Below are 23,039 nucleotides of genomic sequence, written 5' to 3' on the forward strand. Positions count from 1 at the left end.
AAAGATGGAAGGAAAATAAACCAAAACACTGAACTTCAATATTTTAGATACATTCTTCCCATGACAGTATTAATGACACTGGGATGAAGTTTCCCTGTTAACCACCTTTGCTTCTAGAAAGAAATACTTCACATACACTCACTATGTAAACCTTGTCTCAAATGAAAGAAACCTGCTCCCCCAGTGAGGCTGGTGTTCAAACCAGTGAAAGGATCCCTGTTAAAAACATCCTCTTAAGTTTGTTATTTTGCCAAAGCCAAAAGCCAACCAACCAAAGAAAAATTCTGCAGTAGAGAAACCAGCCTGCCAGCTCTCTACCCAATGCCTTTTCACTGATCTGCCTCATGATCTCTCAGGAAACTGCACTTGCACAGTTGAAGAGCCATTAATCTCCAGTACAGCTGTAGGGGACGGATAACTGGGAGCCGACACAGAAGTACACTGGTTTTAGTGATAGAAGTTATACCATGTACCATGTCTGCTGAAAGATTCTACTGCCTGAACTATGGCCAAAGTGCTGCAAGATTGTAAGAAAAACCAAGCAGTTTCAAAAAATGAAGACTACAAATAATCATCATTTATGCAGCTTATAACTCATTTCACTAATTTATACCATACTCTGCCACATGTGCTGCAAAACTTGTCACGTAAAAAAAAAGGGTATATACCATGTGTCAGCTGCAAGTCCTGAACTCCAACTCTAAAGTTCCTCTTTCAAACCCCAGTGATACCTGCTTGGCCAATACTACTCTTGATAAACCTGTGGAAGTTCAGAGCACTTGAGGCCCATATGGATTAGATACTGACATTGTCTAGCTGGGAATTACAGTCCCATTTTTGGAAAGACATACATCTAAGAGAGAAATACACCTCTCTCTTCCATTGGATATCAGAACGATACAACTGGTGCACACATTTCATACTGCTTGAAGATTTTATCACTTGGGGAAAAAAGCGTACAGTGAGTTCAGGTCTTACTGCATGGGCAGATTTATTCCAAGGGCTTGGGCTATTAAAACTTTCAAGTAACAACAGTAACAAATGATCAGTCAGCAACTGAACAGCAGCTAAAAGGCAAAAGTTTACACATTCAAGCGGTATTATCAACCATAACTGAGATAAAATTAGCATGGCAGTCTCTTCTCCCCTTCCTGTTGTCCACCTGTTACCTTTTACACTCCCAGGTTCCCAGCTGTACTCCATATATTGTTTTAGCTCTAGCAGAATTAATTTTATATGGAAGCACGAGCCAAAAATCAAAATGAAATACTTATTTTTTCTGCTTACATCTCAGGAGGTTGAAAAGACAACACTCAGAAGGCAACAGGTAGTGTGTGTTACTGGAGAAGAACTAAAAACCATCAGCAATGAAAGGTACACCAATCTGTGGAAAAGTCTTTGAAAAAGCTCATTAGTCAGAAAGTACTGAGTAGATATTAGCTGAAGTTACTTCCCAACCATTCCATTATAAAACCATGCACTGAAATATGTTGAGCTTTAAAGGCATATGGAATTACAAACAATCTGAAAAGCAACACGAGCTGCTGCCTTCCTTCTAGCACACCCGTTATACTTGATTTTTGCACATTAAAGCTTATATGGAATCTTACCATTGATCTTTCAGAATATCCAAACAAATGGCCCCAGTAACTGAGCTAATATTAGGATGCCATATTTTGGTGATAAACCGCACCTAAAACACAAGAAAATGTTCAAATAAAGTGGTTATTACATGCAGGATATGAAGTAAACATATTTAAAACGCACCATTTCTAATTATGATGTAACACTGATTTAGAAAAGATCAAAGTAAAAATAGAACTAAGACTACAATACAACCCTTTTCAGGATGCCTCAAGTTTGCCAGCCCAGTTGTTACATACAGCCTTGCTTTCCTCAGGAACAGACTACTGCTCCATTGAGTACAACAAAATCATCCCCAGCTGTTTCCCCATATACTGTCACGTGGGCTCATCTTCATATCACACGAAGCCACTTAGAAACATCCTCCAGTAGGACCAGTATTTGAACACAGGCACGGAGTGAAAAGCAGACAGAGATGTTCAGCACTGTCAAAAGACAACTTAAGTGCTGGAAAGCCTGCTCAGTTAAGGCAGATCCCTGGCCTCAGATGCAGGCACTGCATCTCACTGTGTGGTTGAATTGCTGGTAGCTACCAGACCAGCAAAAATGTTCCCTTGATCGATGCCACTACTTCCACAACCCTCAGTCCTGCTATCCACTTGCACGAAGGCCATCAACAAACCAAAACCTAACTAAATTAGAATTCTTTGCTGTTGGAAAGATACGGTCCAGCTCTCATTCATTGATCACATCCGTATTTTAACACGGAAGTGTATTCACACTCAAAGTATGCATAACAAGGCATGCATATTTCTAAAAGCTGTCCTCTGACAGGAATATATGCAAACCCACAGAAGCCCATCAAATTTTCTTCAAACCTTTTAAGTTGCTTTTAACTACCTTGGAATGACTTTGACTCGTTTCAGTGTTCCCCATCTCCTCCTCACTCCAAACTCTTGCAAACATTTTATGAATGGCACAGACTTGCTTTCAACCTTTGCCCCTGATCTGCAAGCAAATCAGTGCAGCCAACACATTATTGGTCAAGTACTACAGCAAAATACTGTACATACAGGACTATAGTAAAAATCAAACCAATTGTAGTGTGTGAATAGCTGAGATCTGCTTTCCAAGACATTTAGCTATTATTAACTAGCTCAACTCTGTAGATGTAAAACACACAAAAAACCACCACCAAAAGGCTATATGTAAATATCGGGTATTCTCTCACAGGGAATGCAAGCTAACAATGGCTGTCAAAGTACATTCTGAACGAGATAAAGAAATCTTTCAGATGAAAGGCAGGGCTAGATACAAGCCCAAAGGCCTCCAATTCAACACCACCTACTCCAGAATAAGGAGTACTATGCTACAGTAAACTGAGTTTCTATCAGCTACCTAGAAGCTTTGGAAATGAGCATCAAGCCCTAAAGCAGCAATTAAGCCACGGTCCACAGACTCATCTTCCAGGGGCTACGACCAGTTTCAGTCCTTCTTATTTTTAGTTCCCACCAGAACACATGCAGATGAAACAACTGAAACCAACAGACATTTCAGTAACAAAAAAATTAATGCCTTTTACTCCAGACCTATTGAAGTCACTCAAAGGACAAGAGCTAAGTGCTACTGACTGCCCTCCCTTTCCCAGTGTCTTCCCATTATTACACAGCAGGGTGAAATTATCACAATTAAGGACACTTTCTTAGCCAAAGACATCTTTCAGACCTAAACAGAAAGCCAAGCAAGACGCCATGAGACAGCTGTAAGACAATGCTGAAGTCTGCCAGCTTATCGTAAGTCACTGAAGAAGGGGCCAAACAAGACTGTAGGAATAAACAGCTGCAGCTGCACACAACTGGAGCAAACACTATTGTGAGCACTAAGATGGAAGCAGAGTCACAAACTGAAAACACTAGAAAGACACGAGAAAGACGTGGTAAAACTGAAGGGCAGCAAGCAGCAGAAGTGTACAAGTCAATCTAACACATTTTTCACATCTCCCACACTTGCACGCAGCTTTTATGCACTCCTTCAGAAGAGCTGCAGTAAAACCCTGCTGTTTCCATTGGTCCTGAGGTCATAAATAAGAGCAGCTCTAGCCAGACTGAATTATTAACAGAAAACTTGCAAGGTTAAACCTAATACTTCACCAAATATAGCATATGGGGTTTAAAGAATTAAAAGAACAGTTATCTATTACAGCATTTCTTCAGTGATTCCAAGGTGCGGCAGGCAGAAATCAATATTATCTACATCAAGTAAAACTATCCAAAAACTGTATCTTGCCAAGAAGAAATTACAAGTGGGTCAATGAACCACTGCCCAGAATTCCTCAATTCGTACTCTGAAGAATAATGAGAGTATCTGATTGGATACAGTTACACATCCTGCACCATTTCTACCTTGACAAGACAGTTTGAGTTTCTGTGTAGAGCAGAATCAAAAAAGGGAGACATGGACTGCAAAGCAAATGGGTACACAAGTAAATAACCATCAATAATCACAAATAACTTGTTAGGCAAATTATTTTACAAAAAAAAAGTTTGTATTACCTTAGGAGGATTAAAAGGATATGTCTCTGGAATTTTTATCTCTAATTGATATCTTCCACCTTTGGAAAACAAAAACAAGTTAGAAATTAAAACTGAACATAACTAAGCTTAATCTTATGTCAGCAACACTTAGGCTTCTAAATGCTCGTATTTTCCAGCAATTTCAATTTACTAGTAAGTATTACCTAGAAGGTACTTCTAGATTTCATATACTTTATAAATAAATGAATGATAGGATTAATCTGGAAGATGGAACTCTCTACTGCCCTTCTCTAAACATATTTTGTTTTTGTCTGCTTGTTACTGTATCATTATCTAAACATGCAAGATTTCCACCTCAAACCATTTCTGCCTACTCATGCTTACTTGCCAGGAGGGAGTGGCATCATTTTAATGATTAAAAGAACAGCACAGCAAGACACACACACCAATTAAGACACCTGGTTTTTATAGAAACTGGAAACGTTGCTTCTCATGTGCTGATCTTTCCCCTCATCCTACCACTGTTCTTTCTGAAAGAAACCCTTCCCATCATTAAATTTAGAATTCCCATGTTTCCTTATCTACAACCCTATACAAAAATAGCTCTCAAGTACTCTCTATATAGTCTATGTGTGGAAAAAAACAACAAAAAACTAAGGAACACTGTGAACAGTCAAAGTCTATGGCATCTTTTTCCTCTGTGGTAAAAATACAGTGGAAGCTATCAATATCTCACACTTTTAGATGTAATTCAGTATAATACAGTACACTAAACCAGTTATGGTTAGTATCTGCTGATACTTTGCAGTGCCTACTACAACCATAGTTCCCTGTATTAACTGTACAGTAACTTCAGCAAAAAATATTAATTCTACAGAAAATAAACAGGGCTAACAAGCTCCAAATTACCATCATTTCTAACATGATAGCTTGCCTTTGCTTGCAGGATAGCAGAGGCAAGTTACTTTTGAAGACACTTAACATTTCCATTGACTGCAGTCACCTATGTTTGCTTTTTTGTGTGTCTGAATGAGCAGCAATTTTTTCAAGAAGCGGAATTATTACACTGATCCTGGATTCCTGAAGTTATCAGTCCCTGCATGACTTCACGGCCGCACCGTTTTGTAGCAATGTAACAAATCCTAGCCTTCGATATAAGCATTTTTTCTGCATGCCATTAAGATGGTGCCTGTAAAAGGCAGCCTGTTACAGCCTTCTCCACAATGGTCTACTTGGCTGCCAGACTTTTCCAGCTGGGATGTACAGCTCCGAATGACTTTAAAACAACAGGGACCAATAAGCTGGCAATGTTACTCATTAAGCACAGTTGCTGTGCACTGAAGTTTACAGTTAAAAACATGGATTTGAAGATGGAATACAGTGAACAAGTCTGGACAGTTGTTCACTTCCTCAACACTAAGTTCAAAATGCTAACGTTTCTCCATTTTCTTTATTTTTTTAGAAAAAGGGAATCATTTGTTTGACCTTTTCCCAGCATTTAATGTATGAGATCAAATTAACCAATAATGGAAGAACATTCCTTCTGCACTCTTCTTGGAAAGTGCATCTCATGACAGGATTTAGCCTGAGCTTTAATAATTTTTCTCGTGGAATTTACAGTCAGACATTCCTTCAATAACTGTGGTTCACAAGCAAACCTGGCTTGAAATTTATACCTTTATGTGTAAAAAACTATTGACAAGTTCTTGGATCCAAGTAAAACAGCAGCTGCTAACAGACTTTTAAAGGTCCTCTCTTCAAGTGACTGTTCTGAAGTGGAAAGCAGCAGTGTTTTATGAAAATTGATCAGCATGAGTAGACAACACTTGTAGAAAAATAGGAGCTGTACATTTATCAAGAACAGATTGCATTCCTCCTCTCAGTCATACTGAGACCGATTAATGTCCCAATATGGCCTACAAAAGAACACTGCAGCAGCAGTTTTCAGATACCTCATCAGCTGAGTTAAATTATAAATATTATTGTTCTCTTACTTCACAACAGCCCTAAAAATTCCCTCCTGTATCAGGGAAGGGTCCAACTTGAATGGCTGTGTTAGCTGCTCCCCATAAAGTATGTGTGGTATTATTGTTCAGACTGCAGATTACATGAAATCAGTCAGTAATTATGCAGCATGCATTTCCACTTCAGTCATAAAATATCAGCTACACACACTGGCAAACCAGATGTAACTGAGTAAGGGAATAATGGCATAAAACTATGTTACAGAAATATTAACATTTGAAGAACTCAAGTGTCAGGAAATGACAGAATTTGGGCTGCTGGAAACTTTGATTTTGCCTCATGGTTTCAAACACCTTGCAGATTCAAGTGAGTACATGGTCACATTATCTTCTGTGGTGTTCTGTCACAATAAGTATACATAATAGTTCTGCCCTACTTCTCCCCAAAACAGGATATGGAGTACACTCTCTCATCCGCATCATTACATGTACTCATTAGCACGTATGCAACTATGCCTGCACTTCCCATCAGAAATTTAGCACTAAACACACTGCCAGTTTTCATTAGCTAGACACACAGTGTATGAACACAGTGCTCCATTCCTGAAGTTTTGTCCAGCTGGAATTATCCAACATCACACAGACTCCAGTTCTGCACATGTCCATTAAAACCTTTTTTAACCTCTTCATGAGCTGATGTAAAGTTCTTAAGTTTGTGACACACTGATGTACCTTTCACTGTAGTAATCCTCAAAACATTTTCCAAACAAAAATAACTGAGATCTTTCCTAGTACGAAAATAAGAAGTTGCAGTTGCATGTAAGTCTGCTTTTACTTACAGCACCAACTATATTCTCAAGAGAATTATTCCATTAAGCAAAAGTATCAACGTCCAGGTAGGTTTACCAGAAGGACAGTGCATTCATGCCTGCAGTGTAGCTCTCCTTTCAAACTGAAGGCACATGTTACAATCTGAAGAAATTGACTTCTAATTATCTTCTGCCAGCTAAACTGTGGTGACTGATTAGAGGAAGGTACAGAGACACAGGAGATAGGGGAGAACTGCTGAACAATACTCAAATCCCAATCTTGGCCCTGAGGCACAGAAAACAAGAGCAACTGAAAGCTTGGAAAACTGATTTGCAGCAGAACAATCTGTCTGCAATATTCCTTGAGACATTTTTGTTAACTGAAATTCTAGCTAGAAGTTCAAATGAAGTAGATGCCCTGCATGGGAACTTTTGGCAAAACATCGTTTAAAAGCAACTAAAAAAACCTTTTCCCATCAAGGAATTTTAATAGAAAGCATCACCATCAGCTGCACATTTATCATACACAGTGTCCACAGCTGTAAGAGCTCCTGAGTTATTGGCTATCTCTGACCATGTATGCTCTATTAGCATCTAAGGTTTCTTCGCTTGCTTTTAATATATACTAAATTACCTCCCTTTTTCCAGAGTGAAGAAATGGGTGATTACTTGAAGTGTGAGGTTACTGCTATCAGCTTTACCAAACTAAAAAGTCAGTGAGGTAATTCTTGAAGACAGCTGTAGTCAGGTTGTCCAACAGAGTCCCCCCACTCCAATATAAATTAAGTACAGGGGACCCACGGAAGCCTGATATTAATCCCAAATCTAACTTGCAACGGCATTCCCTCAGACAACGTATCAGTACATTTTTGAATGACTAGCACATATGTGCATTTCTGCAGTCAAAAAGCTATAGTCTGTTAGACTCTGAGACTTAGCTTCTCAATGTTACATGGCTAAGACGTCTAAAACTATTAACAGTGGACAAAGCCAGCCTCGTACCAGTCGTACCACACGGCTTGTACCTGTGCATTTGATATTGGACAGCCTGTCTTGCTGTAGAACAGGTGCACCAGGCAACACATGCTAAACTGCTTAAAAGAAAACCCCTCTGTTTCTATTTGAAAACGAACATTTTAAGAACACATAACTCTTAATTTTTATGCTGTTAATTACTTTTACAAACAAAGCATCTTAAGGCACAAGAAGCGTACAGTGACTGTATACACAAGAACTTTACTTGCCTTCATATGGTGTATCCGGAGGTCCTGCTATTTCTCCTCTTAATTCTGTAAAATTCTCATCTACAAGATCTACTTTAATTTGATTTTTGCTCGTCTTAAAAACAAACAGAGAAAAAGAGTCGTAAGTAAGCATCTGACATATACATTTCCCCCCCCAAATATAAAGTAAATCTTAGAACTCCTTTAATTTTTTAAATACAGTAACCTAAAGTAGATCTTCCAGTTGCTCCAATAAAAACAATCTGTAAAGCGTTAACAGCATCATTAATTTCCTTTATATTATCACTAAAATAAGCAAAGCAACCCAGCAGCATCTGAAGTTCTGTGGGGTTTTTTTTCTATATTATTATAGTTACATTTAAATAATGATCAATCTGTTAAACTAGCTAAAAATACACTAGCTGAATTATATGCTGTCTTTTTTTCCTGGCTTAGAGTTACTAGAATAATAATAGCCGTAATTGTCACTTTCACTGGAGTAAGAAAGACATCCCCAAATGGAGCACTCACTATTTCTGAACAAGATGATGATCTAAACAGCCTTGTTTAAGATCACGTTTATCTTTAATATTTAGGCATAAGGTACTATTCATTTATACACTTGAATTTCATTGTCACCTCCTCAGCATTTTCACACTTGTACCACCTTCCCTGCAAAATAAAAACACTATTGCTAACGAGAAAATGCATGCTTTGTAGAAAGCGCTTCTGATGCCCAGCCAGAGCTATGCAATCCACTGAATTCGCCTTTCAAGTCCAAAGAGCAGTACGAAATACACACGGATCCTTCAGCCAGTAACATTTTTGACAAGGCAAAGCAAAATCCCCTTTTAGAAAGGAGCGCCGCGACATTTTGGGAAGTTATCAAAGCTCTGCCCATTCTGCAGTTGTGTACACAGCACTCACTGAAAGCAACGGGGATTTCCTTGAATTGCACATTGTTTTCTTCAGAAGTTTTGTAGTGCCATCCTGCGCCATTAAAATGGAAAGATGGACCAGCTATCAACTGGCTCTCAGATCTACCAATGATGTTATCGATGCAGAATTAACTGAGCAACATCTAGGAGATTAACTACCCATTTCCTTCCCATAAACATTCCTCAGATCCAGTGCCACCCACCAAAAAAGGTGTGCCTTTCAGACCAGAAAAGCTCACAGATAAAAAAGCTAAGAAGAAAAGAGGCAAAGTTTAATTAATAGTTTCACCAGGTAAAGAATATCAAACAGAAGTTCTACTAAATTAATCCAGTGGTGATTTGGGACTTGTTTTTTTTCCTACCCCTCTGGTTATACACACTTCCCTTTAGAATTTGGGTAAAAATCCCTCAACTCTCATCAGGGAGGCAGTGCCTGTGACAGCACAGCCAAGCAGGGGGCTTCAGAGAGCACAGTGAACTGCACTACGAGATTAAGACCACACCACACACATCCAGAATCACAAGTCAGTATTTAATAACTACTGTCTTGTTTAAAGATATTAACTCTTTTTTTTTAATTCAGTATCAAGTGTTCTGTCATCTCTCACAGCCTTAGAAAACACATCAGAGAAGGGCAGGAAGCTATTAACAGAATCAATGAAATTATATTCCTTACATCTTAAAAGATTTTAGATTGATTTTCGTTTCTCCTACTCTCCAGAGAAGTTGCTTGACCAGGGAATTTTCTTTCAGAACTCAGTCTCCATAACACATGCTAGCAGCAGCACAGCCTGCCCAGAAAGCCAATGGCAGTATCTATGCTCAACCCATGCTATAACTTACTTTATTTTCTACTCAGCATTGTTATCTCTGTGTTTTCCCTAAGGCCCTCCATGCTGATGCAGGAGCTTGGATACCCACCTTCATTTTCCTTGAAAATTAATATCACACTAGCTGCTTTTTGTAACAAATCCCTCTTTAACTTTGGTGGAAACAAGCAGACACTCATTACTGCTAACCCCAGGACCAGTTCCTTCCCTAAGCAGCAAGCCCAGTGCCCCTGGGAGACAATGGGGTCTATCACTGCAGCTACCTCCTTCGTGTACAGTACTAAGAACACTGGGCTGCCTCACATTGTCTCAGTGAAAGGAATAATTTGTTTTGGGGATCATACTTCATTTCCACCATCTCCCCATATAACAAATGGACTTAGGTAGCTGAAGGACCCCTTTCCCACTACACGGATGGATTTTTCAAGGTGCAGCTCAGTTTGGCTTTGCCAGTTCTTGTTTTTCTCCACATCCCCAGAGCAATGACTAACATTCAACCGTACTGACTGTTCATCTAATTAAATCTGGGGTGTTTTCCTATAATATTTCCTCTTAATGAGGATCACAGAGGATAAAAGCACTTTATCTTCGCAGCTCTAACAGAAGAAATCCCTGGCCTCCCACACAACCATCAGGGCTGCCTCTATGAAGCTGCCACCAGCAGCGTTGTTACACGCTCCAGAAGCATGCCTCTTCAACACCAACAGTCCTCACTGCACAACTCATGACCCAACCTGTGATCACACAGCACAAGCTGACTTTTCCTGAAGCACTTCTACAAAGACCTCATCACTCTTCTATGCCAAGCCCAGAATAGCAGCACCTCCTGTTGATTCAGTAGCAGTTTGGTAACTGAATCACTGGGCTAACAACTCCTGAAATATCTGAGCCATGCCATCACTAGCAGCATTTACTTCCACAGTTCCTAAGAAGTTTTGTAAGGATTCCCACTAATATTCCTCGTCAAGATGAAAAACGCTTTCCCCACACTAAAACCTTATTTAAGGAATCTACAAGAACCAGTGCTGTATCATCTCACTTTAATCAGCCTTGATCAAAATCATTTTTAAAAAAAGAGAAAAATGAGGATCAAAGCAGTGTATGCAAGGCACAGTGGCATTCCCTCCTCGCTTTTTCCCTCAATATTCTAGGAAGATTAGGAATAGCTTTTCTTTTTTTTCATTTTTAAATGCATCCCCTGCATCATACTAATGTTCTACTCTTTTATTTTCAGACCAACTGGTTAGAATCCATATGCCTTATTATAATCACACATTTACCTCCCTTCCTTCAGCTCTCTGGCCTTCCTTTTTTCACAACCTTCACCTTTTGCTCCCCCAGAGCAGCTCAGGAAGCACACTGCATCCAGACAGTTCTCTCATGCCAGAAATGGGAGAACAGAAAAAACATAGGATGTATCATTTAACCAGACAGCAAACCAGAAGTGCAAGGCACTATGCCGCAGTAAAGTGGCAAATTCAACAGCAAAAAAACCATTCAGCTCCACACAATCCCCCCATCACAAACTCTGAAGAGCTGTAATAGCTCAATAACTTGGAAGTATTTCCTCACACTCACTCCCACTTAAAAGCCAGAATGAAGTACATCTCCAGAGCCCTAAAAAACCTGAAGCTTCTAAAGAGAACCAAAGTGCCACAATTGTCAGACATAGCAATGGATTATCTGTACTGCACAATCAGTTGAGATCAGTGCCTCACATTCACCGGAAAAGCTCTTGCTGACCTTCAAAGCAATGCTCATCATCATTAAGCATTTGGGAGGGGCAGGAGAAAGGAAGCAAGACTGTCTACTTTAAACATTAAAGAGAAGCTTTCCCAGATAAGAAAAGATCAATACAAAGAAATGCATTTTCTTAAACCACTCTTACATCCTCGGGCCCTACTACCGCTCTCAGTCTTGAAGTTCCTCCATATTGAACATTGTTTATCCGAGTTTCACCTGTATTTTCTAGCTGCTCATTTTACAAAATGAAATCCGACTAGCTTTGTCTACTAACAGAAACAGTTTCTTGGTTTATTAACCAATATACTTTGAAACTATTAAGTAACATATTTGAATGTACCTAAGGAGATACAAATGAGTACCCTGGGATATTTCTGCAGTACCGTAAGGCACACATACTGAAGTTCCCATGGATCACTGTTAGCATGAATTCACCTCAAATTCTGACTAACATATTTAACAAGAGATTCAACCTACACCAACTTTAAAAGTCTGTACTACTACATGTACTTAGATACAACAGCAATCTAACAAGATTTTCTTCTGTAGGAAAACAAAACATCTTCACCTTGCAAGAGCTAGATGAGACTCTGCAAAACAGTAAGTCTTCATAAAGCTTCCTTAAAGTACCTAAATATCAGCCCTTGCTACGTTCAGCTGTTAAAACATCACTCTGCCCCCAATTGCAGCAGCTTAGACCAGCTGAACAGCTGCCAAGGTTCTGCTCTGCTCTTGCTAGAGCTCCATGAGAAAGGCAGCAGGACTCCACAAGTGTTCACACAGCTGCACACCTGGTTACAAGGACATGACTGAGATGATTCCTTCATTTCAACTCAACTCCCCCGCCTGATCCACTGCAAACTGAGACTAGGAGAGGGAGCGTGAAAGTAGGAAGCAACAAGGTTACAAGAGGCACGTGACACTGCTTCTTGGCACCGCCTCAGGACAGCCTAAAAGTATTTTGACACTTCAGCTCTAGTTGCGTCTAAACTTATATCTGACAAAATAGTTGTGTCAGTCACGGGCAGGCAAAGGTGTAACTGACACAGCTATGCTGGCACGAGTTGGTGTGGTTACACAATGACAGCCTGTCTCACTGAAAGGATGGTGTGGTTAAACTAGGGATGCCATGCCATGAAAGCCGTGTATGCAGCAGCACACTTACACTCTTGTGCTGATGTAAGGGCCCTAACACAGAGATAGGTTATATCTGTTTAACCACGCATGATATTTACAGTACTGAGAAGCATTAATCATGGGCAGGAGTTGCAGAACTGGAACAGGAACTTAAGCTGAGTACCACTGAGATACAGACTGTCCGAAAATGCAGTGTAAGAGACTCCTGCTCTGAACAACACAGTTCAGGAAAGCCTACGTGAACAAGCAATTCACTAAGATTGCAAGGTGTATTTCCTCAAACTTTTTTATAGAGTTCTGTTTTTTGATGCAAAACAACTGAGAAACCCCTACAGTTAAAGAATGCTTTAATAAACAGTTTGATTTGTACTTGGAATAAGTCATTTTGTAAACACAGAACTATTTGAGGCAAACCTTACAGAGTCTCTAAGTCTGCTCTGCTTAGGTCACGAGTAATGCTACACCTAAAGGCACTGCAGGATTCAGCTCATTTTAAATCAGTTATGCTATTTCACTCATTGTACACATGGAAATAGCTCAGAACAGTTCTTCCATGGCAGCTTCCCCTATGGACTCCCTTATTCCAAAGCCAAAGGGCTTACACCTACATGCCACGAAGTCTCAGCTCAAGGGGATCCCAGAAAGGGAGCAGGTAACACACCGTTACAGCACTTCCCATGTGAGCATGCTACTTCACTCAGCTATAGCCTCCCCTGCTTAAATAAAGCAAAAAACTTAGAAATACTTTCTCACAGTTTATTTCCAGTTAAAATAAAAAGTCATATGTACTTGGCTTGAACTAAACTACATACTGAAAATATAGACTAACCCATTCGTTTGCTTCCCCTCCCCCCCCCTTCATAAAATATTTCACAAACATTTCAGAAGCTGAAGGCATGTTACTTCAGATCTTGGTTTTCCAAAGCAACTAGACTTATACAGCCATTAGATGGTTTGGTTTTCCTAATGGACTGTTGATCTGACTAATAATAGAAATGATGAAATGACAAACAGAAGTTAAGTTTTCTGTGCTCCTTGTGACAACAGACAAAAGCAGACAGGATAGTTCCCATTAACAGTCCAGTAGAAGCATGATGCACACACAATATGAGCTCAGCTCTCACATACAAAAGCACAAAGTGGAGCTACTGCTATGACTGCTGTCCCATAAAGCATAAGTGCTAAAGGAAGCTTCTTCTGCACCCACCGATATTCCTAACACCTCTCTCCTATGTGGACACTGATGACTACAGAAACAACCCAACGACCCAGTGCAATTCTGTTAAAACAGAAAAGCAGACACCAACCTACTCTTCATACAAGGTTATTTTTGCTGCTCACAGTGATCCTTTGTTTACTACGTGGATAACTGTTTCATGAAATACCCACAGCAAGCAGATTCACACGCTCTCAATTCAAACATTACAAGAGCTAACAGTTATAGGTTTGCATGGACATCAAAAAGGGAAAACACTCATTAGGTCAGGAGTACAGCCCTAGAGAGGGCTGTTTCTTTCATTATGTTGCCCCACAACGTCAGAGGCAGATGTTGGTGGTGTGGCAGTAGAGGTGGAATCTTCCTGACAATACTTCACTATATGTTGCTGCCATGTGACAGATGGCAGCAGAGGAGCACTATGACAAAACAGTGGCTGACGTGGAAGTGTGTTTGGAGATTTTGTGTCACTGAATTCCCTTCATGCAGAAAAAAAAATGCTTTAATGTGACTGAAAGACCATTAGACACAACTCAAGACTGGATTATTAACTAGTGCTCTCCTGCACACTTTTATGGTTATAGAAGTTCACTATTATAAAACAGTAATAGTCTTTACATTTCAGACCAAGTAAATTGAACTAACCTTAGAACTCGTACACTTCTTTTCTATTAAAGTCAAACTCCTAGAAACAAGCACAGAAGAATGAATGGGAGACGGGGAAGGTTAAATAACTGGCTAATTTTTACTATGGGTGGGTCCACATGGTTGAGTTCAGAAGGCAGCACCTAGTAGCTGCAGCCTAACCACGAATCCTAAACTCACTGCCCCAGTCCTGTAAACAGCACTGTACATTTCCTCAGGTTTTTAAAAGATTACAGAAGGCAATCACATGAAACTGACTTCAGAGGTTACCAAGTTTTTCCCACTTTCTACTAACTTCCAGCATCTTTGGGATTATTTCAAAATGAACAGCATTCACTAGAAATCTTGGATACATATTAACAACCAAAATGCCATTATCTGAGCATGGGGAATGAGCAACACAACTTGCCTTCCCTGCACAAGCACTCCAATACTCAGCCAACTCACAGCTCTGGTCAAACCATCACAGGTACTATGCACTGAGAATCCTGAACAGAAGATTTAAGCAGTGTTATTCATATCACTAGTGTTCATTAGTACCTACATAAGGTACATGAGGTGTAAAATCCAAGTAATCAATAGTTGAGAAAGATCACCTTAGAAGCGAGAATAGTAAGCACTTTTCTTGAAACACCCTAGTAAATGTGTTTGGTTCTGAGGAAATTACTCTTTAACAAGAAAAAGCTGCTTATGGACCAAATCCTATAGAGGCTGAGGTGCAGAGATCCACCCCAAGTTATTTTGCCCAAGGGATATAGTATAACAACGGGGCTTCTTAGGTCAGGTTGGTAGTTGAGGTTGATGATCTTGAAGACCCTGTCCAAACTAACTGACCCTGTGATTTTCTACTACAAATTAGAAGACATAACCAAACACACCAGAAAGAATTAAAAACTAAAAAGTACATAATAACAGCATTTCAACATCCTTTTTAGTAACCTCTAATTATAAAAAAAAACAGCTCTAAACTTTGTTTTGCCTGCTGTCATAGGCAGAGCTTGAATACACAGTGAAGCTCTTCATAGCAAGGTATAAAGGATACCACCACAAATGGGTATCTTCAAGTTAAGATCCTCACATTTCAGATAAATGCAGCTTACAGAAGCATTATGGGCTTCACATCCATTCTACCTTCATGGTTCCAACCCAGACTTCATTCTACCTAAAAATCACAGCAACTTGGAACCTAACAGGTGCTTGCCTCTGATGTGAGGACAAAGGATTCATCTTACAACAGCAGAAACTTCTCAGTTAAAGATAAAACATATCTACTTTACTTTTTTTCTACTTTAAAAATATTTGTTTATGGAGAAAATATTTTATCAGGTGTGGCGACAGTTAAAAGAATCACAGAATGTTTTGAGTTGGAAAGAACCCTTAAAGCTCATCTAGTCCAACTTCTGCAACAACCAGAGACACCTGCAGCTCAGTCAGGTTGCTCAGAGCTCCGTCCAACCTGGGCTTGGATGTCTCCAGGGTCAAGCAATCAACCCTCTCTCTAGGCAATCCATTCCAGTGTTTCACTACCATAAAAATTTTTCCCTCATATTAGTTTAAACTTACTGAGGGTGCACTCAATCCCACCATTGATGTTATTGATGAAGACATTAAACAACCCTGGTCTCAGCACTGACTCCTGAGGGACACCACCAGTCACTGACCCTCATCTGGATACTGAGCCATTGACCACCACTCCCCGGGTATAAACTTACAACCAGTTCCTTGCCCACCAGTCAACCCATCAAATCCACACATTTTCAATTTGGAAAGAAGGATGTTGTGGGGACCCTGTAAAAGGCCTCAGTTAGAGCCTCTGTCATTTTCTTTCACAAAGAAGAAAACCCAACCACACCAATAATTCAAAAGAACCTTACACTAGAGGCATAAAACAATGCAGGAAGAGACGTGGAGGGCAGCTAGTCCCACCTCCAGCTCAAAACAGGTCCAACAAGAGCAGGCTGCTCAAGAACTTGTCTCGTTGAGTTTGTGAATATCACCAAGGATAGGGATCCCACAGTCTCTCCATCCAATCAGCTAAATCTGACTATTGTAACAACTTTTTTCTTTCCAGGTTCCAGTCATGATTTATCACATTCCAGCTTTTCGTTTCTCATCCTATCCCTATGCACTACTGAAATTAGTATGATTCTCCTCTAGAGCCAAGTACTTGTGGTGGGCAGAAAGATGGCCACTAAAACACTTCTCTCACATCACACACTCCAGCCCCTTAATCTCCTTTATGGCATTCTACTGGACTCACTTTGGTATATTAATGTCTTTCCCACATCTAGGCACAGCACTGCAGACATGGTCTCACATGAGCAGGGGAAAGTGAAGACCCACTTCGCCATCGCTCTCACTGCATTCATGCTAAAACAACCCAAGATGCAGTTGGCCTTCTTTGCCACAGGTCTTTTTCTGCCAACTTAGTTGGCCTCCAGGCAGTTCCCAGAGAGTATATATTGATGTGCAGTATTACTTCCCAGATTCAGGACTCAGCACTTAACAGGTAACTTCACAAGGCTCCTGGCAGCTCATTAATTTCTCTTTTCTCCAGACGTCCCTCTGCAAAGCAGCCTGTACCCCATGCACTGACACCTTCCTCCTGCCCAATCTGAACTCATATGCAGGTTTTACAGAGGCTTAACAGATATTTGTACCAGTACAACATCTTCATTTTAAAAGTTCTCATTTTTACATGTTTTTTTTTTAAAAACTAACTAGGCCCACTCTAGCTCTACTCACACTCTGCACTTACTAAACCTACACTTGACCTCAATAGGCCATTCTCATGAATCAAGTCTTAAACATATGCCTGAGCAGAAAGCTGGCATTGTTTAAATATAATGTTGCTGACTCAGGAGTCATAATAGAGGAGATCCATTTTTATTCATCTGCATTGGTCCTACATAATAAATGGTAAGGAAAAAAACACAAAACATCCACAGTATCCATCAGGCCTTTCTGATGACACTCAAGCACAATCACTAGCAAAAGCTTCCATTTTAGTGAATTCAGCTTCTAGCAGCTAAGACTGCTCATGTAAGAGCCAACCAAATATAATGAAGTTTTTCCAAACCTTAGCTCACGGCTTTCCCAGTTAGCAAGATGTCACTTAGCAGCTTACAAACTGCCAAGAATCCCAAGACCACTAGAAGCAAACAAATGCCAGAACTACCCACTGCAAGCCTAGGAAGGGGCACAGCATGGCACACAATTGTTACTCTTCCCTTCTCCCCTTCTCTTGTACAATACAAAATCACATAGTAGACTCCAGAACGAATGTCGACATCCTTCTTGGAAATGATGCAACTAAATTTTTGCTATCAATATACAGTTTCCACTTGGAAACTGTTTTGGACTTAAGTTAAAATTTCTAACTGCTACCACACATATCTGCTCTTGAAGATATTCATATTCCACAACTACAGTTGAGTTTAATCTGATTGCAGCTTTATCTGTGTTTACCTTCCATGCAGATAAACCCCTGCCTTTTGATACACGGAAGAGGAACATTTTGTGGTAGAAATACCACCACTCTTTTCTCACCAGGAGGAAGCCACCTTTACCAAAGTGTTACCCTCAATGCCACAGAGAGGCAATTTCACTCCATAGCAGTGTTTGACTTAGAGATGGCCAGAAAGCTCCTTACATTTCTACATGATAAAGACACTGGATAGCCAATTTCACCTTGAATGTGAGTTTTTGTGTTGAACTTCACTGCTAGCACGATATCATTCCTTAAAGGACAACATGATACTATATTAAAATATGAAGAAAGATTTACATGTTAACATGCCTGATGAGCCACAACCACTTGTCAGCACCAGACCATGAATGAACACATGTTTTTCAGTACTCCTTGTTAAATGCCAGATCCTTCCCCTCATAGGATAGCTGCTTACAGAGAAAGCAAGAATCTGGCTAGCCTCTGTAGCATTCCACTAACCCTATTCTGAAATAATACCAGCCAACCTTCACCAAAGCTTCCTCCCAGTCATCAAAAAGAAAGAAACTGAGCTGTTATTCTTCCACCAATAGTTGGTCCCTCCATCAAGCTGCAGCCTTACACATTCATTCAGAACATGCTTTGCTGCTCTGGAACTTAATTTAGCCTAACCCATGAAACTAACAAGATAAATTAATGAAATGACAAAAGAAAACAAGAGAAACTGATGCCTTGCCTAGATTATGATTTGAAACACTGCATGAGTTAACCACTGTTTACTATTTTAAGTTTTAATACAGGCACAGTACAGTGCCCTCTAACATATATTTCACTAGTCAAGTCATTACCTAGTCTAGCAGCTTCACTTCTTGGAATATGCAGGACACCATCAACCAGAGAAATGATAAAACTGTCTACAGTACAGTAAAAATTCTACTTTGGAGAGCACTCTTGATGAGGAAACTGTTGTCAGCTTCACATACCTCATTCATAAACTCAAAAAGTTGCAAAGCTGTGAGGATCTCTACTACATCCCATTCCTTAAGATAATGTGTAAGGCCTTATAAAAAAAACTAGAAATTATAAAAATAAAAATAAATGCTGAAGTGTGACATTTTCAAATGCTTTGTCAACCCCTCCTCCCACATCAAAATCCCCTCAGCTCCTACCTGCAAGCCAGAGAGTAAGACAAGACTGAAAACTGTTGTAATGATTTCCCAGAAATATTATTGAACGTCACAGAAACAGAAAGCACAAAGTATATTTACTCATGTAAACATTAAACCTTATCCACAGCAAGCATAAGCACACTTTTCAGAATTATGTTTTCACCAATATTATAAGTTAAATTCGGTGCTTCCACTTACAGAAGAAGTTAAATACCATCCAGCTCCTCCCTTTTAAACATCTCTGGTTCTACCACCTTGTTTCAGTCCCAAGACGAGTACAGAGTTGGGCAAAGAGTACAAGAGGGGGTTGGCAGATAAGAGCCAACCCCTTCTTGTACTCTTTGCCCAACTCCCCCCACGCATCTGTGCTCCTACTGCATCTGCAGGGAAACAGGGGCTGCTCTCCATGCTCAGGTGTAGCTTCAAGCACGAAATGAAGAATAATTAAAGGGCAAATAACATGAGTCACTTTGCCTTCAGAGAGGGACTTAAACTTCTAAGTAACAAATTTAGCATCACCATTTGTGTTGTTTTGTTCTTTTCTTTTAAAGGAACAAGGTTTTAGACTAATTTCAGTACATAAATTATGCAGAAAAAAAACAACAATTATTTCCTCTTTGATTTGTATATTTAATTATACCTCCATCCTCCATTCCTCATTTCATCACGTGTTTTCACATTAGTGGTACCACTGATACCACAGTCTGACCACCTTTGAGCACACAAACATTCAAAATATGCTCAGGTTGTCTAAATTGCAGGCACTGATGAATGCTGAGATTCTGTCTTTGTGATAGGAGAATTAATATATCCTTAAACAGCAATTTCACATGTATTACTTTATCAATGTAACACTCACATATGGCTAACTAAAGGCATGGGAAAAAATATCCAAGCCATATATTTTAAGATCTCATAATTTTAGCTTTGTAAAGATCAGGGACTTTGTACGGAGTTCTGTGCAGCTTAAGGAGCATTCCATAGTATTATATATTTACAACATTCTATGCTGAGCCCTTCAATGCACAAACTAAATAAACAGAACTGAGAAAAATGCGCTCTCCAGATCTGATTGTTACAGTAAAAAAGTTCAGCATGGATTTCCCCCTAAAACTGGGTAAGTTTTCTTCCCTCTCCCCTAAAGAGAGCAAAGGGAAAATATCTTGAAGCTACTAGACTTTAACTCCAAATATAAGCTATGTTATATGGGGTACAGGGTTCAGACTTGGTAGCTCTGGTACAAAGAAACCCGCTGAGAACTTTCTCTCAGTTTACATGCAGTTCTGCCAACACTGTGCAAGAGCTTGGCTACATCAGCCTGGGCTCTAAGGCAGATGTAGAACTAGGCCTGTATATTCCTTCAAGGGGATCATCCAAGCTGTACAACAACAACACTGTATGCACACTTGAAGTGCATCAACTACTCTTATGCTAAACACATTTTCCTTAAACCATCAATGTATTTTACAAGATACCCTCTCAACCTTTCCTCAAGAATGTGTCCAGATTTCTAGAACACCAGCTTTAGGAGTTACACACTCCCATTAATATTTCACAAGCATCTAACCTGCAACATCATCCCAAGTAGGACGATGATGACGACACAACTATTAAATCCTATCTGGCTGACATCCACCAACTCAGATATGGGCACAGCAAAAGCCGTGCTGATGTAGTGTTGCAAAGGCAGCTGTATGCTCCCCTGAACAGATCAGAACTTCCTCAGTGCCTTCCTAAGAGCAGCGGGCCATCCTTACCGACCGCCCATACCCTCAGGTACGCATCATCTCAGAAGGATGCTGGTGAAGAGGGTAACAACACAGAAGTGAGGGAGGTTCTAAAGCCATCCACCTGAAGGTGAGAACCTACATTGGGATAATGGAAACCCTGCAATGAAACAGCCTAGATAAACAGAGATTTACCTGCAAAAAAAATCCAACATATTAAAAACGCGGACTGCGCAGCAGACGGGCAATGCTGGGGGCACCCCTCCATCCCCCCCCCCAGCCCGGCGGGGCAGGAAGCCGGGGCAGGCCCCACCCGCCCGGCTGGCAGCACATCGCCCCGCATTGCCCGGCCCGCAACGGGGGTTTTCCGCCCGGCCTGCGGCGGGCCGGCCCCGCTCCCCCAGCTCCGGCTGTGGAAGGCGTCCGCCGCCCCCCTTTCCCCCCGCCCAGCGCGTCCCTTCTCCTCGGGGATCGCCATTCCCCTCCCCGAGGCCGCGGGACGATCCCACCCCCGGCGCGGGGAGGTGGGGCCGAGGGGCGGCAGGGTCCCCCGCGGGCCGGCGGGCGCCCGCTCCTTCCCCCGCTCCCACCGCGTAGCCGGGGAGGGTGGCGGTGGCGGCGCGCAGCGGGAGCGGCTCTGACCTCCTCGCTCTTCAGCACCTCCTTGAACTCCCGCTTGATCCTCTGCACCGCGATGTTCGCCATCTCCGCAGCGGGCACCCACTCGCCGCCACCTCCGAGCCGGGCCCAGCGAGCTCCGCCGCCGCCGCTCCCGCTGGAAAACTCCCGGCCCCACCAAAATGGCGGCGGCTGCCGAGCATGCGCGCTACGGTGCCGGCTCCGCGGCCGCCGCTCAGGCGGGGCCGCCGTGTGTACGGCGCTGGTAACGGGGCCGTCGGCCGAGGGTGGGCGAGGAGTCCGCCGTGGGGATGGCTCCCTCACAGCCTCCTCCTCTTCCTCCCCACTGCCCCCGAGGGAAGGCTGCCGCAGCACCGTGACGTGGCGTGGGCGTCTCGCACCGGGGACACCCCGCTGGCCGTCCCCGCAGCCGGCCGGCCCCGACGCGGCTGAGCCGGGACGGAGCGGGCTACCCGGCGTCGGCCCCGCGGGGACAGCGAAGCCCCGAGGGAGCGCTGAGGGCAGCTGGGCAGGGCCGGGCAGCAGCGCTCCCCTGGGACTCTGTGTGGGAACGTGTGGCTGGCGAGTGAGGGGCAGCTCCTTGGGAACCAGAGGACTTCTCTCCCGCTTTGAGAATCTGCTCATCCCTCCTGCCCGTACAGCAATTCCCAGCTTCTTTTATTTTTTATTTTCCAAATGCTCTCTTGACAAAACCGCAGTGCCCGCCCTTCACTGGCAGCTCTTCTCTCCTTGTGCCCATGCTCCGACTTGCTGAAGTCTCCTCACACGGCGCGTCAGGCCTAAGAGCAGGTAATTGTGGCACACAAAGCAAGCAACCATTTCTCTGCGTGGATTCTGCTGCAAGACTTTAAAAGTAGAGTAAATGGTGGAAATGTCAGCCCCGTGTAATGGGCTGTTATATATTGTATTGCAGAACCATCAGCCGCAAGCCACGGATGCTCTCTGTCTGGAAAAGTGAAATAGGACACCAGGAACCATCCCAGCTGGTCTGAGGTGGGCAAAATATGATGTGGTATGGAGCAATGTAGATAGGTTTTCTGAGGGGACCATGAGATTGCATTTACAGCAGTTGCTTATTCAAGGAACTAGAGGCCTCTGAGACACCGAGGTCTGTAGAAGTGCCTGCTCCTCCTGTACAGTGCAGGACAACACGCAGAAGAGGCATTTTTCTCAACAGTTTGTTGCCATTTCTTTAGAACTGGCTTCTTAGTGGCTTCTGACTGGGGCTGTCTACCTGTTGTCTGGCTGTGATGCACAAGTTCTATCTGCTTATCTCCATTAGTACACACAGTATTTTGGCTATTATATCTCCATTAAAGAAAGCACAGACCTAACAGATTTAATAAAACAACACTACAGCAAATCCTGTCAGCTACATACAGATGCATATAGTCCTTTTTCTATGTGTATTTACTCTTCCCCTGTGATTTCAC

General features: G+C 41.7%; 1 protein-coding gene across 1 annotated transcript in view; it reads right to left on the minus strand.

Annotated features, from left to right (window-relative positions):
- The window catches only part of UBE2K (ubiquitin conjugating enzyme E2 K), a 32,147-nt gene extending 10,381 nt beyond the window's left edge, over positions 1-21,766 (minus strand). Inside the window, exons 1-4 of the mRNA XM_065737100.1 lie at positions 21,610-21,766; positions 8,136-8,229; positions 4,137-4,195; positions 1,611-1,693 (exon numbers count right to left, since the gene is read on the minus strand). Coding sequence (XP_065593172.1) covers positions 1,611-1,693; positions 4,137-4,195; positions 8,136-8,229; positions 21,610-21,672 — 299 coding nt within the window. The 5' untranslated portion in view covers positions 21,673-21,766. The remainder of the gene's footprint in view (positions 1-1,610; positions 1,694-4,136; positions 4,196-8,135; positions 8,230-21,609) is intronic.
- Between the last annotated feature and the right edge of the window lie 1,273 nt (positions 21,767-23,039).

This window comes from Cyrtonyx montezumae, unplaced genomic scaffold (assembly GCF_038088225.1).
Source record: "Cyrtonyx montezumae isolate F1298 unplaced genomic scaffold, pur_monq_1.0 scaffold_2, whole genome shotgun sequence".
NCBI lineage: Eukaryota > Metazoa > Chordata > Aves > Galliformes > Odontophoridae > Cyrtonyx > Cyrtonyx montezumae.